Raw genomic sequence first — 16556 nt, forward strand, 5'->3', positions numbered from 1 at the left:
CCTCCATTCCCTCGCTCCCCACCGAAGTTATTTTCCATTTCACATTTGCTCTGCACGCACACGCGACTGCACACCTATGGGATGGGTGCAGTGTGCGCGCGCGTGCAAACAATAGCTTTCATTTAGAGCAAAATAAATAATAAATAATTCTCGCCAATTCCTATTCCCGTGCCCTTGCCCCCCCCCCCCCCCCGATTCTCAAGGGAAAAGGAAATGAATTTAAAATGAATAAGGAATTTGAAAGTGCCCTCGCGCGTACACATACACACACACACGCGCGCAAGCACACCCAACACACCCACAAATGTGAATGCCTAATAACCCACAGTGTTATTTTTAATGGCCCTACGAATAAGGCAACAATGACATGACAGCCACGCAGCACAGAGAGTGGTGGTGAAGATGCCAGCATGCTGAAGTGTATTGGCATTTCGCTGCACAATCCTCGGCGCCAATTCATCTCAGGGAGAGACCGGCGTGTAACAAGCGTAAGGCAAACCATGCAGCATTGTTACCACAGTGCATTCAAAATCGTGGCAAATGCCACCAGACAGAAAATGTCGGCTGTGGATTCGTCGCAGCGCCTCTCGCGCGCTCATTACATTTGTAACCGGTGCGGAGAGAAACGAGGGGAAAATCCTCCGTCTGCCCGTCTCCTTCGTCGCCAAACTAAAAAAAAAATGTGGAAATCTTGTCCGTTCGTTCAAGGCGGCCCGCGTTAAATGGCGCTTTGCCGCGAAGGGACCTCACGATCAGGGGACACGGCTAGGGGTTGCCACCTGTTCTGATTCCTCCCCATCCCCCCCCCCCCCCCCAGGATCGTCCTCTCTTTAGAGGAAGCCATCCTAACAAATCTGCAAGAGTCTCCCGGGATATCAAATATTAAAAGTCGTGTGGGTTGTTTTTTTGTCAACTCCGAAAATAAACACCACTCAAGACGATGCATCCACACGCAGTTCTCCCAATAATCTGGCATTGTGGGATATTCTTCTCATTGCCATGATCTTCGCACGATATCTGCCGGTTATTTTGTATCTCAGAGGTGGCAATTAAAAGTCGTGGGGTTTTTTTTTGTCAGCTCCTTAAATACACACCACCCAAAACGATGCATCCACACGCAGTTCTCCCAATCATCTGGCATTGTGGGATATTCTTCTCACTGCCACGATCTTCCCACGATGCGTGCCCGTTATTTTGTATCTCAAAGGTGGCAACCCTAAGACGTGCCTGTCTGGCTCGAGGTGACGGCGACGACGATGGCGTCGGGGGGAGTCGTGGCGGCCCCTGCGAGACTCTCCAGGAAAAGCTCGGACATGAATAGCTCCACGACCGCATATCCCACGCGCCGAGGGCCTCACAGCAGCCGGTGTGAACGTAAGTCCGTCATTCATGTGACAGTCATAAGTCCCGTGTGTTTAATGTCCCGGAGTGAGCTTCTTAGTCTGGTCGACCGAAGCAACCAAATGTTCAGTCGGGACACTTCTGAGTGGCGAAATCTTGGTGTGAGGGGCATTGAATCCCCAGTACCCCAACTTCTTCCCAATATCACGTCAGCCAATTAGTTATTTCAGTATTTACTTGTTGTGCATAATGTACATATTTAGCCAACGGCCGTGTTTGGTCTTTTTCAGTGCACTGCGGCCTTTGATAACACTGGTCAACACATTTTTTCTGGCATAAGGTATTCCAACGGTTTTAATGTAATTTTGGGGTGCCGATTCCAAATCTGGAATCAGTTTTTGTCGATCACATCAGGTTTTTGAGATATCAAATATTGCATTTTCAATAAAAATTGCAGAAGAAAAATATTAAATAAATGTGGATATCTACATAAAATGATATTATAAACACACTATCCGAAAAATTACAACACCATATTTTAACACTTAAGCAGTCACTGACTCGCAACAACTTGCAATCATAAGTGACAAGAGTTAATTTCGGGTAAAATCAATGAAAATGGGGTATGCCGATAGCATAAAATGAAATGTGATAGAGCAAATCTGAGATCAGATTTGGAATCAGCACCCTGAAATTTGTCTAAAACAGCTGCAAAAGTCCAGGCCAGAAATTTTTTTTTTTTTTGACCAGTGATAATGTAACGAAAACTGTCTTATCACGGGACCTCCCTTGCCAGTATCAAGATACATGTATAAGAATAGATTGTATACCCTTTATGGCAATAAAACATGTGTTAAGATGTAAAAACACCAAACTTAAACCTATTGCAGTTTGTTTGCATGTTCACCACAAAGCATTTGTGGTTAACGCAGACATGATTCCTTGCAAAACGTTTCAGTTCGGTGGCTTAACATCTTAACACAACTGTTTTATTGCCAAAAAGGGTATCAAACCTATTCTTATATTTTTTTTAAACCGTCTTTAGTCTGCGTCTTCACTCAGACGCGTTAGTTCCGTAGCGTCCGTGAAGTCGTTTCGTGAAGTCTTGTGGTCTTTTTGCGGGGTTAGCGATCGTTGACGCAAAGCCCGAGGATTTTCATCCACCGGCTCAAAATTAAATAACAAAATCCGCCGACACCGTTCACGTGAAAATCGGACGTCGCTCGCAGGCCACGCGGCAGCGGACGGCGCCCGCTCGACCTTTGCTCGACCCCCGTGTCCCTCTGAGCCCGGCTGAGACAAAGTTTGACAGCGAAGAGAGCGCCGGCAAACGCGGGCGTGCGTGCCTACCCCACCCACCGTCACGCCCATATCAGCGCGTTAACCGCCCATTAATCACGATTAACCCGCCGTGTGTGCCTTGGCTGATAAGTCAATTAACCGACAGGATTGTATCTGTAATTAAATATCAAGCGCGAACTGGCGTTCGGGTTCATTCATTAATCAAGTGCGGCGAAAGCTTCCCGTCTCAGTCTACCCCCCTGCCCACTCCACCACCACCACTCTCCCAGCCACCACGGGCCCGGCATGTGACTTTGCCGGTCGCCGTGGGCTGCCGATGCCTCGCGTTCACCGCATTCAACAGAGGGACAGGGAGGCGTTCAACTTTTCGGGATAGGTTCCAGGAGAACGGAATGCCGCCAGGGTATTTTGGGCAACTTTTGTGAACCAAGTCAACTTTTTTTGTTATTTCTAAGGCAGCGTCGTCCAATCGCCCAGGATTAAGTCAAGATGCCTTTCCAGCCAGGGTGGTGATGTACATCATCGTCAGGAGGCTGTTGACCACGTGGACACCTCATTACCAGGATTTTACTAAAGATTACTCGAGTTCGCCAGTAGGGCCACAATGTATTGCCGTCTTTTGAATTTCACTCCCAGGCCCCGCTTGGAGGAGAGGCAACAGGCTTTGCGGGCGGTCGTAGCGACCTACAGATACATTTTCGGCACAACTGCCCAGTGGAGGCCAATGGGGTTTAATAAATCCGTGGGGTGTGTAAAGGTGAGAGGTAGGGCGGAAGGGTAGAGGAGGTGAGAAGCGACACGGTGGGGTGGAGTGGGCGGGTGGACAAATTACTGTATAATATTTATAATGAGCAGATAAGTCTTGTTGTGGTTTATTTTCCTTCATCGTTTTTCACTGATGGGGCCAGGCTCCCTCCTCAGCCCCCCTCCGGCCCCTTCATAATGAGCCACCACTGCAATTGTATCGATTGCGCTTGCTTCTCATGATGTGGATATGCGAGCATCCATGCCGTGCCCATGGTCACAAAGCGAGGCCCGGTCTCCTGAGGCCTAGTCACTCCGCCTTCCAGCAGCTCGCAGGAGACGACGGAGAGTGTCCGATGTAGTAACGTAAAAAAAAAAATACCCACACATCCTATATGTATATATACAGACACACACACACAATGTGCACAATCACTGCCCATTTGTACCGATATACAAACATCACGACCAACGTTGAGATTCACTTGTAACACATCAAGTCTGCAAAAACTGTTCAAAGTTCAAAAACCCGATATAGGAAATTACATATACACCGTACGTACAAACTTTGGTAATGAGAAGGTATATCAATATAAAAATGTAACCATTTCCTGCGACGACCACGTCAGAGAGTCTAGATAACAGCTAGGCCAGAGACAGAGAGACAGAGAGAGAGACGCATCCGATCAACAGCGCCAGAGAAAAAAACCCCAACAAAAAACGAGGCAGAACAACGACATGGGGCAGCCAAATTATCCTTCCTGCGCGCACGAGGCACAGAGGAAGACCCGGTCAGACCCCCCCCCACCAACCACCCCTCATTACAACATATTGCACTTGATCTCACCTGCATGAGCAATCATCGGCACGCTAGACGGCGGACACATCGGGGGACGACCCGGCCACACCGCCGCTGTACCTGCCCCACCCTGCCCGCTTGCCCCTGGTGGTCCATGCCCCGGCGAGTGGCAGGCCGGCAGCCTGACGACGTCACGGCGAGAACCAGGGGCAGCGCCTGCGGTGGCTGAAGGGAACTGAGACCCACGACTTTCTTCACCACACTGGCCAAGGCTCAGACCCCCCCCCCCTCACACCACACCACAACCTCTCAATTCTTATAGTCACATCAAAATGGTGTCACAGTCTATATATGTGTAGGGGGTGAAAGCTAGAGCAGAATGCACGATAGACCAATACACACCGCACCGTTGCTCATCTGTCGAGCGATTAATATTCGGTTAAAAGTTTGTTTGGCATTGCCTTCAAAACGGGGTCACGCGACAGGATTGAGGCCTAGGGAGGTTATCCAAGGCGGGTGGAGAAACGATGAGCTGGCTGGGCCTGGGACGCGTGTGGGGCACGGCGCGCGAGCGAACGGACGCGGGGAAGGGTGCTCCGCCACGGTCGTCGCGCGCCGGCCACGCCGACGCACCACCTCAAGCCGCACGTGATCTTCGGGGGGGGGGGGGGGGGTCGGGAAAAATTAAAACAAAGTTTGGTTTCTTGTAAACAATTGCGAGATATGCTAAGACGTCTCGGGCAGGTGGTCGCTGGTGCTGCGCGCCTGCACACGATTGCTATGGCACGTGCGGGCGGTGGTGACGTCGAGGGGGCCTGTGGAACTGGACCTTAAAATAAAAAAAACCTTCGCGAGTCGTTTGTAAAAAAAAGTCGCATTGTTACATTTCCGCATCCCCACTCGAGCCGTGCGTTCCGTTGTCAGGCGTTCACGATCCTTGGTGTGGAGTCGAGGCGGCCGATCCCTCGACCGCTCTCACCGCTGCCGCCCCACCGTCAACGCCGCGCTGGTGACAACCGGTGTCCGCGATGTTACTCAGGGCGTAAAGAAGACGTTGAAGTTGATCTCCTCCACCTCCCGCACATCTTCGGCGCGTGGCTACGTGGGCTCTTGTTGTTTAAAGTCCGAGGTTGTTATTTAACTGCGTGGTCTCCAGCGACGGCGGTCGTGGTGCGGCGGTGAGGGAGGGGGGGGGGGCGGCGGCGGTGACGGCGGTGGTCGGTTGAGGGCACTGCGCCACTTTTCCCACGGTTCGCGTACTCCCGGATGACGCCGCACCCTCCCTCGCCATCAACTGCACAAACTTGTGCTATGGACCATGCAAATGGCCATTTAAAAATAAAAAGGACAGGTACTAAAAAGGGGGCAATGTTCACCACCTTAGGCACAGTTCACAGCTTCTGTTGACGATGACTCATCGATGTGGAAAAAGTAGAAGAAAAAAGAGAAAAAAAGACAAATTCCTGCCGGCCATTGGAAAAAAAAAGAGAGAACGTCTTTTCCCTCCGTCCCCCGCCTCCCCCCCGGTCGCTCGCTCCGATTCGCGCGACTCTCCACGTGGACCGCAGGAGGCATCGTCCACATGGCATCCTCAACCACGCAAGTGACAAGTGACGCAAGATGGGGGGGGGGGCCCGGCGAGCACGATCTGCCTGTGTGCCCGGCACTCCTGTGCGCGGTCCCATGGCTTTGAATCGGGCCGGTCACGTTCGCGGGAAGCTGTCCGCCGGCAACTGCCAGTGTTCAATGTGGCCTACAGCGTGATGTGGCCGTGGCAGCGAGCTGGCCTGCCGGGGATCAGACGAATTCGATCACTTGGATCGGAGTGGTGGTGCGTTGGGGGGGGGGCGTGGTGGGCGATCGTTGATCGTCGGGGTTGGGTCGAGGAGGCCAGAGGAGGAGGAGGATCGAGGAGGAGGCTCTTGGCGCCCCGTGCGGGACAAATAGGAATCAGTCTACGCCCTCGAAGCCCTGCGCGTTCTCGATGGCCATGTTCAGCCTCTCCCGCAGCTCCTCGAACGACTCGTACGGCGGAAGATCCAGGCGGTTGAAGCTGAGGGGCGGCAAACAAAAGAGGCATCGCACCAGCGGACTTGCTACCACAGGCCCTGGGAGGTCCTCGCTGACAGCCCTGCAATAGGCAGGCTACACGGAGGACTGTTTTGCCCTCAAATCTAGAAGAGAAGTCTAACTGTTTCGTTCCTTATATAGAGGCGTAGATGTGGTGACCACGCTTCTGCATTCTTGCAGAATGTGGGGATGGGGGGGGTTAATGAGGCAACGTACATTATGATGCATGTGCATTATGCGAGCCCTTTTAACTTGTCCTTCCTGTCTGTTGTGTGTATTAAAATAGCCGTACCAACGGTAATCCCTATTGTAGTATGCTGCCCTTCATAGGCATGCATTTAAATCATGTATTATTTGATGTTTTGCTTCCACGCAGCACTAAGGCGGTAGCGATCCGAACGGTTAAATAATTTTTATTTCTTTCAAGTTTGATAGATTCTCTAATTAATCTCGGCCAGTAGTAGCTAGTTTTGCGCAGAAATTAATTGAGTGTCCTTGTTGGCACGCGTGTTCTGCTACTGCTGACAGTTGTATTTGGAAGTATTTACTATTTCTCTGATGTTCTTTTAGTCTCGTGCTGATCATTCGTCCTGTTTGCCCAACATAACATTTCCCACACGTGCAGTTCATCCTGGTCACACCTTCTGTTTGATAGCTTCGGTAATAATCTTTTGTACCAGATATTAATTTTTGTATTTTATGTACCGTGCCAAATCTGACTCGGAACATCTGGCTAGTTTATCAGTTACTCCCGCAATGTACGGTATTTTGATCGTTTTAATTACTTGGGCAGTTTCAATGCTCGTGTTATTTTATTTGGTTTTGGCATTCAATGCCCTGTTGATTTGTGCATCATTGTAACCGTTCATTTGCAGTGCTTCTCTATCATGTTGAATTTCACTTCTCAGACTTGCCCACGTGCGTGTTAGTGCGCGTATGCCCATGCGTGTTCATGTTTGAGTGTGAGAACGTGTGCCGCTCTCTGCGTGCATAGGGTCATGCATCTGTGCATGAGCGCGTGTGTGCGTGCATGCGCGCGCGTGTGTACAAGCAAGCGAAGTGTGCGTGCGTGGGTCTTGCTGGAGTGGGTGCGAGCGTGCGTGTGCTGTGTGCGTGTCATACCAGGTGTGTGCTCGTGGGAGTTTCTCCGGTGCACCCCACATCTCAACTGTGAACAGCTGAGGGCCGTTGGAACCTGGCAACAAGAGAAAGACGACCACAAAGATTACGTCTCTAGCCGACGAGAAAAAACACCGTCGTCATAACAGAAAAACCAGTGGAGGCCGGAAAAACACACGAGTTTCAAACAACAGACAGAGACATGTAAAATAAGCACTCAGACTTTGTGCAATTATGCAAAAACCATCAAGCATTCCTGAAGAACTTAACTGTGGCGCTCTTGCCTTAGGTCAACCACTGCACCAGCCAATTAGCTGCCAGGAAGAAAACCCCGTGCAAGATGGCCACCGTGACATCAACTATAATATATATAATTACATATTAATAATATATGATCATATAATCATATTACTATAGTATATCATGATGAACTTCTTCACTCCCTCGCGGAATCGGGAGTCATAACGAGTCTCAGCGTGAACAATTTCTAGACTTGGCTTGCGTGGCTCTGTGCTCGGAGGCCCACACCTCTAACCCGCACGCGGCGGTGAGGGCCGACGCCACCATGGCGGCGGCGGCGGTGGTAAAACGCGGCGGGACCTTACCATAGAGCTCGGCGAAGCCATTCATGGGGACGCGCGATGTCCCCGTCACAAACTGCAGGAGACGGATCCTCTTCTCGGCGTCCATCAGCAGCACCGCCTGCACGCTCCCCGCAGTGACACGCAGTGACACTCAACAACATTTTTTTTTTTTCCCAGGTAAGGCCCACTGAGCCGTTCAGCTATTTTTCAGAAGCGACCTGGCCACAAATGATTGCCAAATGAAGTGGCTGATCACGCGGAAATTTACATCAGCCAAATCCTCTAAACGCACGTAGATTCTAAACGTGGAGGGAAAAACCGGAGGACCCGGAGAAAAATCCACGCGACCACGGGGAGAGCACGCAAACTCCAAATACACAGCAGGCTTCATGGTCGGAATCGAACCCATGAACTCCTCTATACGAGGAGAGGTAGTTAACATCTCGCCACGCACGACGACACGTGGTGAACGGACGGCCTGGCAGGACCAGCGTCACGTGGCGAACACACGTCGAGATGACGACCGCCTCACCAGATTTGCCATTAGCAACGGTCATTTAGCGAGACATTTTTTATTATAGTCACGGTCTTCACCCCGAACGATGAAATATTAGCCGGGTCTAAGTCTGCGAATTCTGCTTCGTCGTTCTCTTAGTTGAGTCGACTAAAAGAAGTCCGAGTGATTTTTCTACTCAAATGAGCAATGAAGCATTAGTGGTCATCTCCCATTCACTGCCCTGAAATGAGGTTGACTTCTGAAAAAATTGGTACTCGTTTTAGCGGCCCCGGAGGGATGATGGTCAACCCCCAAACAGGATTTGATCTCGCGATCTTTTGATTGCCGCTCCCTGTAAGGTCAGAAATGTAGTCCACTCTTACTTCGTAATGGTTGGTGTGCGGGGTGCAAATTCTATTCCTCACCAATATGATCAGGTCATTCTAGATTTGAAGCTTTCGTGACTGCAAGGATTCATATTCTTAGGTTTTTTCGGTAAAGTCACGTAGGTAAAAAATTGCTTCCGAAACGTCGTGATTTTTTATTTTTTTTTATTTTACTTTTATTAATTTAAATGTTTTACCTACGTGACTTTACCGAAAAAAACCTAAGAATATGATCAGGTCAGCCAATCAGTGAAGTGAGTACAGCACTTACATAGCCAATCACCACTATTCATCGTCCTCAATGCACTTCCATCTCCGATAACATTACTAAAACTGTCCTCGTCCTCATGAATTTCGTCTCCTCGGCCAATCACGTTGCAACGTTCGGTGGGCGGCAGTTTTAGTCATCGTCGCGCTCGGCAATTCCCGTCCGCTCGTAGCCTTCGCCGACTAATATCAAATAAAAGTTGACACTCCGTCGACGAATGTTCCCGCCACTAGCATCGCCGCTAGTGGCGGGAACAAGTCGGGGCCCAACACGCGGCTCTCGCCGGACAGCGCCACGGACTTTGCTCGCACCTTCCAGAACCACTGGACGACGGGGTGGTTGGCGCAGTAGCCGTTCTTGTAGACCGTGTGCTGCCTCCAGTTGTTCACGTCCACGTCTCCCAGGCCGCACACGAGCAGCTGGGAACACGGAGCCGCACGCGCACACACACACACAGACACACATGATAAGGATCCACCCGTATTAGCCTGAATGGACTTTTCGATTTAAAGCTTTCGTGACTGCAGGGTTTCATCTTCTTGGTTCTTTCGGTAAAGTCACGTAGAAGGGAAATAATAAAATAATAAAAATCAAACATAATCAAATAATTCTCACGACGTTTCGGCCACAACGCAAGCAGCCATCCTCAGCGTCTGAATGAGACGCTGTCTTCCCGACAAACCTGTTCTTCACCTGAGGACGGCTGCTTGCGTTGTGGCCGAAACGTCGTGAGAATTATTTTATTATGTTTTATTTTTATTATTTTATTATTTCCCTTCTACGTGACTTTACCGAAAGAACTAAGAAGAAAAAAACCTGAATGAAACTGCCGGGGCAAGCGCCGTTAGCGAGGAGCTCCTGTGAAGTCCGGCACGGCGCACGACGGGGTGCGTGGCCAACACCACTTCCAGCCGCCTTTGTCTTCCCAGGGGCGATGTTTACACAACAAACCAGGTACTCATTTGAGGCTGAGTCGACCAAGGGGAGGCCCAGGACCGGTTCAGATAATCGTCACCGGTGTTGGTCGTGAGTGGGAATTGAACGCGGGTCGTCAGGTTCGTAGCGCAGCGCACTAAACGCTACACTACCGCTTCCCATGCACACACGCGCACGCACACGTGCGGATGGAGCTTCGTTAGCGGTGGCAATGCACACTCGCCCGTGAATCTGGGTCACGTGACGGCCTGCTTCCTGGAAAACCCGAATCCCTGTGCGAGATGGATTGTCACCCCGTAGAATTTGGACCCCAGGGACAGAATACTGTGTGCATCATTTGATCATCAAGGGTACAAATTCTATTAAAGCAATATGACTCCCCTGTGGAAAATGACCCCCCATGGAAAAATTACTCCCCGACCGACCCTCCACCCAGGGTCAGAATTAAGCAGGGGGGAGCTTCAAATACCACAACGGGTGGGCGTTCAAATAACACATTAGATTCTGGCCAAGGTTGGTCTCAGAGCTAAGGTCAGAGACCGCGTGTTTGCGAGCTGGCATGGCATCAGCACGTGCGATGACGAGGACCGACAGAAAGGAAAGATGAAATGCAAGCGTGGAGAATTGAACACCGATGGCCGAATGGACAGGCGTGTTTTGGGCGTCTTCTCTTCAACGACCGCCGCATTTGGCAGTCCCTACCTCCAGCTCATTTTCGTCAAATATCTTGATCAGGTCCATGGGTATCAGCTCGCAGAAGCCCTGCAAACGACAAGCACAAGTTTCGAAGCCCCGCGCTGTGGTTTACATTGCACAGCGATGGTGCCAAACGCACTTCTCCATTTCCACAGCCTGCTCCTCTTGGATAAGCGTCCACGTTTCCCAGTCGTACAGCGACGGTGAACCCAACGTTACTTTTAGCCATCCTCATCCGCACCTCCCATTAGCACGGCTGGCCACGTACAGCGCAAAATATGTTTCGAAGATGCAAACAGGTCTTCTTGATGGTGGCGCACGGATGCCTCGCATTCACGAACGCGGTCTTTGCCGAAGCTGCCGCTTGGTGATGACATTGGCAGGGCCACCAACAGGTTTTTGGGCCAAGGGGAGAAAAAATGCCAAATGAGGCCTCCTCTCGGGCCCTTTCTAAGGCCCCCTTGGATCTGAGGCCTACGGCTTAAATGCGCCACCCGCCTTTCCTCTCTACGGCACTGAGCACGCGTGCTCACGGCTCCAAGACCGCGCTGCTGCGACCACCGACCGTGCCGGTGGGCCCACGTCTCACCTCCATGAAAGCGTTCATCTGCTTCTGGACTCTGCTGACGAACCTCCACTGGATCACCAGGCTGACCCGTGGGCAAGGGCAGCAGCAGCACATGCGTACAGAGCGGGGACACGCACACACAAAGACAAAAATCCCCCACAGAGCTCTTAACAGACTTGTTGGGACAACAAACAGACGCACGTATACACACACACGCATAGAGGCTCGTCATCTCCCCAGGGAGTTTACCACTATCGCCATCTCATCGCTCACCCCATCGTCCACATCCCCACCCACCCATTGCACGCTTTCAGATGCGATTCTGCGGCCATCTGGAACGCTCTTCCTTCCAACATTAGGAAGCCATGCATTTCTAAATCTAGATTGCAAACTTATTATTTTATAACTGCTTTTTCAAATTAGTTTGTTGTACTTTCCCAGCACCTCCGATTAGCGCGTTTGGCGACATACGGTGCGAAAAAGAACTTCAACATTCATACCCATCCCAACGAGGTTGTCTATTTTCCCAACTTCTCTACGCATGCACGCACACCGAATAACCACCAACGCATCCGCACGGGCGCGCTGCTCTCCCCGCGAACGTCGCGCTCAAGAACGGTAGCCCCGCGCGCGCGTCGCCTTGCGGGAGAGGCGAGAGAGTCAGTTATTTTTTTTGTCTGTGGCCAAGCCTCAGAAAAACACCAACTCTGCCAGAGAAATTGAAAACATGTGTGGCTCCGCCGGCACCGAGCCATTGGGGCATGCAGTCGCGTCAACCTCCAAATACCCCCCCCCCCACCGCCGCCCCCACCCACGGCCCGATACTGCAGAGACTGCTCGATGCGAGGAGGGTCGACGGTTCGCACGGCGGAATTTAAAATCCAGAGGTCGCCGCTTCGATACGATCCTCCGGCGCGCGGCGCTTGAAACGACGGTGAGAGTATATTGAGCCCCCCAACCACCACTCCCCCCTGCCCCCCCCCCCTCCTCCCGCCCACCTCTGTCCATCCGGCAGTATAAATGTGTACCCTGCAGTTCGTCAATCGGCGGGTCGCGTGCGGCGGTGTCCGGCCGGTGTGAAAGAGGAGGCCAAAATACCCTCTAGTGGAGCTCTCTGGTGGTCCCTCTAGTGGAGGTCCCTGTTGCCAGGAGTCTCATGAGGAGCAGGCAACCGCAGGGCTGCACCTTCACCCTCTATCGGCACCTCCGATGAGCACGGTTGGCTACATACATACAGACCTATGCCTCTCTCTCAGCTCCCCCCCCCAGCCCTAGCAATGCAGAACTGCTTTGTGGTGCAGAGCCCCTGGGCTGACAGAGCTTACTCCCCACTCACATCGTGGCAGCGCTGTGTTTTGGTCCGAGCAGTTGGCGTTCACGTCCCTGGCCCCATTGAATTCCTCGCACAAGAGCCCGATGCCAACCTCGCTACGCTACTGCGTCCACGGTGGCAGTAGTGTGGCGAGGTTGGCATCCGGCCCTGGTGCGAGGAATTAAATAAGGTGCTCCGTACAATTCCTAGCCCCGCTCCGTCTACGTAGCCTGGTGCCCGGGCTCCTGCTGCCCGTAAGCCACCGTGTGCACCCAGGAGCTGTGCCACTGCGCGTGGCTGGTGCATAGTAAATTCCGCGTCTGACACGTGACCCTCTTAGCAGACCTTTGTCTAGCACAGGATGGCACACTGCTGGCTGTGAGAGTTACACATGGAATTTACGCCATCAGAATGTGATTTGGCAAAAATAATACTTGAGCTTCAGTTTTGAGCTCTGAAATCTATCCTTTTTCCATTGCATATTTAATAAAAGTTCAGTACAATAACAATATTAAATCATCTTGCCTGGCCATCATGCAATCTCTGCCTATGATGAGAAGATGTAACGTCACATTCAGAGCGATGCTCGTCCACGATGTTGAATGAGTTGAGCGAGGGGGGGCTCGGGGGCGCTTGTGACCCAGCACGGTGAGGTTTTGGCAGAACACACGAAGATTTCATAATAAAGGTTTCGGGGTTAGATCGCTTAAGTATAAAAATGTCCTAACCCGCCACCACCCGGCAGCCAACCAGTAAGGTTTGTCACGTGAACAAAACGTGCCAATTAGTTACTACCTCAGCCCACCGGTGTGTTGGAGAGTCAATCCGCAACATTTACAATTTGAGTACCGTGACATTTCGCTGGCGATTACATCCAACATCATCGGGTTACGCCACGTCTCATACTCACGCGATCTCACCCAACAAACCCTAACCACGAATGATATTGGTTGCGAAAGCCTCCTACGTGTCAAACTGACACGGCGATTTGTGAAATGCCCAAACCCACTGAGCTGCGAGGTGGCCACGAGGTGGCAGTACAGCAAGTGGGTTTGCCCGCTGCGGGCGTTATCCCCTCATATACACGTGGTGGGTTGTCTCCGGGCACTCCGGCTTCCTCCCACATGCAATCCCAATGCAGGACTCTCCTGAAAAAGTTCCCGGAGAATGACTGACAGTCGAAAATCTAAATTCGAATCCGCAAATCTGTTTATCGGTCTTTAATTGACCCTGTCGCCAAGTTTGATACGATTCGAAGATTTATTCAGTCGACTGAGACTTGCTAAAAAAAGGTCAACATTGATCGTTGATTTGGGTCCGATGAATCGAGGATGCATCCGACTAAGTCGAGGGCACGGGGAGTTAAATCTTGCCTTTGGAACACGGAGCCAGCCAATCGTCATCAGGCTGGGTGCTGCTCTACGGCAACGGACTGTGAATCTTCGTATTCAGCTGCTCCTAACATTCATCTTCTGACTGCTTCGACATCACGAGAACCGATTTTGACGCACCACCCACCCGCAAGATTTTGTGACCGGCATTGCGAATCGCGGGAAAAAAAAGTATTATTGAGAAAAATGTGTTTTTTTTTTCTCTACCGCGCACCGCCAGTGTACCGCCAATTACGTTTAAATAAATGACGCCATGAGTTTTGCTGCAGTTGTGTTAGCATCGCCGCACGGGGACTCACTCGATGTACTCTTTCTTGTTGTCATTGGTGACCACGATCTCGGATCCGTTTGGCAGCAACTCGACTTGATGGGTCTGGAGACAAGAAGAAGAAAACCATCACTGGTCAGGCTACACGTCTACGAGACGGTTCGTGGAGATGGCAGCTCCCATCCCCCCTGACCCCCCCCACACCCCCTCGCCTCCCCAGCCCTCCAAGCACGACAGCTCAATAACGAGCTCGTGAGCTCCAACGTGGCTCGTTGAGACGCGACTCGTCAGTACCTTGTCCTGGATGACGGAGACCACACTTCCCCGTGACGTTTGGTCATAGGGTGGCTCTTCATCCATCAGTGTATTGACAAGAGGCTATATATGCATTATTGTTATTAACTAAGGGAACTACTGACGGTTCAACAGAACCAAACTCCAAAACGTATCTTTATTTAGTTTTTTTAGCGAGAGTTCCATTTCTCGCAATCTGCAATGGCCGTGGTGGTGGTGGCGGCGGTGGCACTAACAGGTGGCACTCTCTGGTGAAAAGCGTCAACAGCATCGCTCGCTCGCTGACTCGCTTGCTCTCTCGCCCGCTCGCTCTGCTCCACCGCGTGGGGGCAACGCGGGGACAGCGCAGGAACAGGGGGACGGCCGGCGCTGCCAAACGCGAGTGGGGATTTTCGGCAGGTGGCATGCGTCTCCCACGGTGCGGCGGCGACGGTGGCAGTGACGGTGGCGGTGACGGTGGCGATGACGATGGTGGTGACGGTGGCGGTAGCAGTGACGGTGGCTGTGACGGTGGAGGTGACAGTGGCAGTGACGGCGACGGCGGCGGTGGCGTTGACGGTGACGGTGGTGGTGACGGTGGTGGTAGCAGTGACGGTGGCGTTGACGGTGGTGGTGACGGTGGCGGTAGCAGTGACGGTGGCGTTGACGGTGGCGGTAGCAGTGACGGTGGCTGTGACAGTGGAGGTGACGGTGGCGGTGACGGCGACGGTGGCGGCGACGGTGGCGTTGACGGTGACGGTGGTGGTAGCAGTGACGGTGGCTGTGACGGTGGAGGTGACGGTGGCGGTAGCAGTGATGGTGGCGGTGACGGTGACGGTGGCGGTGACGGTGGCGGTAGTAGTAACGGTGGCGGTGACGGTGACGGTGGCGGTAGTAGTAACGGTGGTGGTGACGGTGACGGTGGCGGTAGTAGTAACGGTGGCGGTGACAGTGGCGGTGACGGTGGCGGTAGTAGTAACGGTGGCGGTGATGGTGGCGGTGACGATGACGACGCTACTCTGTCTCACCGGCACGCCGAGAGGAAGACGCTTGAGGCAGAGTAGGGGGCGGGAAAGTGACCCTCACTGCTCTGAAGAAGTGACACTGCCAGCGTGAGAGAATGTACGCTCCCGCCGAACATTGTCGTGTTTGTCTCTTGTGAGAATCCATAGCCAGGAATATTTAGGTTCTCTTTGTGCCTATTTTTTATCTGCTTATTCATTTATTTTGAACAAAGTACTGATCTTTCTTTGAACATAAATCTACGTCAATTCATTTTAAAATTAAAAGCTCAATTTTGAAACGCATTGGTGAAAGAGTCGCCCAGTTTCATTTTGGTATCGTTTTATGTTATTTTTGAAAATAAAACATGGCGTTCAAAATGTGGTATAGGTTGTTGTTTGACGACTGATGTTACAGAGTGCACTCAAATCGTATTTAGATTAAATCGGAATCACAATCTTTATTCATACTGGAGGAATCCAATGAGCTATCAAGCTCTTTTTCACAGATGTCCAGTCGAGCGTTGTTGGACCAGCATTGCCATTTGGCCCAATATTTGTTCACGGAGGGGAAAACAAACTACGTAGGGGGAACCAATGTTCACTTCAAATAAAAACATCGGCCTACTACGGGGCCGTGCGTAACTTCTCGTTACGAGGCGGCGTTATTTGGCGGCGTTACTGACGGACGTGTTGCGTGTTCCCGAGCTGTGCATGCGCCTCGCTGCCAACGTGGGCCCGGACATTTTTCGTGTCGCCGTTAAGGGCACAGGGCCTGGCCGGGAGCCGGTCGTGCGCACGACAGTGGCCGGTCAAACGTCTCGGTGAACGTCGTCGCCCGAGCGCTGGCTCACGCGTTCCGGTGACGACTTGCGCCGAGGACGGGCCCGGCACGTTTGGTTTGGCGTCACGCGGATTTTAAAAGCCTCCTTTTCTCTAAAGCACCGCCCCACCGCCCTACCGGATACGCGAAGCTCTCTACCCAAAGGGCATCGGCGCCAC

At 51.9% G+C, this 16556-nt stretch overlaps 1 protein-coding gene across 3 annotated transcripts in view; it reads right to left on the reverse strand.

Annotated features, from left to right (window-relative positions):
* Positions 1-318: 318 nt before the first annotated feature.
* The window catches only part of LOC144731489 (E3 ubiquitin-protein ligase NEDD4-like), a 125890-nt gene continuing 109652 nt past the window's right edge, over positions 319-16556 (reverse strand). For 2 of the 3 annotated variants that reach the window (XM_078612577.1, XM_078612578.1), the window contains 7 exons: positions 14312-14385; positions 11331-11391; positions 10748-10807; positions 9421-9528; positions 7981-8077; positions 7379-7451; positions 319-6239 (listed from right to left, as the gene is read on the reverse strand). In XM_078612577.1, the coding sequence (XP_078468703.1) occupies positions 6137-6239; positions 7379-7451; positions 7981-8077; positions 9421-9528; positions 10748-10807; positions 11331-11391; positions 14312-14385 (576 nt within the window). In that variant the 3' untranslated portion in view covers positions 319-6136. Of the gene's footprint in view, positions 6240-7378; positions 7452-7980; positions 8078-9420; positions 9529-10747; positions 10808-11330; positions 11392-14311; positions 14386-16556 lie in introns of those variants that run through there. The other variant, XM_078612579.1, reaches the window with a different exon arrangement.

Source organism: Lampetra planeri, chromosome 39 (genome assembly GCF_965212315.1).
Source record: "Lampetra planeri chromosome 39, kcLamPlan1.2.h2, whole genome shotgun sequence".
NCBI lineage: Eukaryota > Metazoa > Chordata > Hyperoartia > Petromyzontiformes > Petromyzontidae > Lampetra > Lampetra planeri.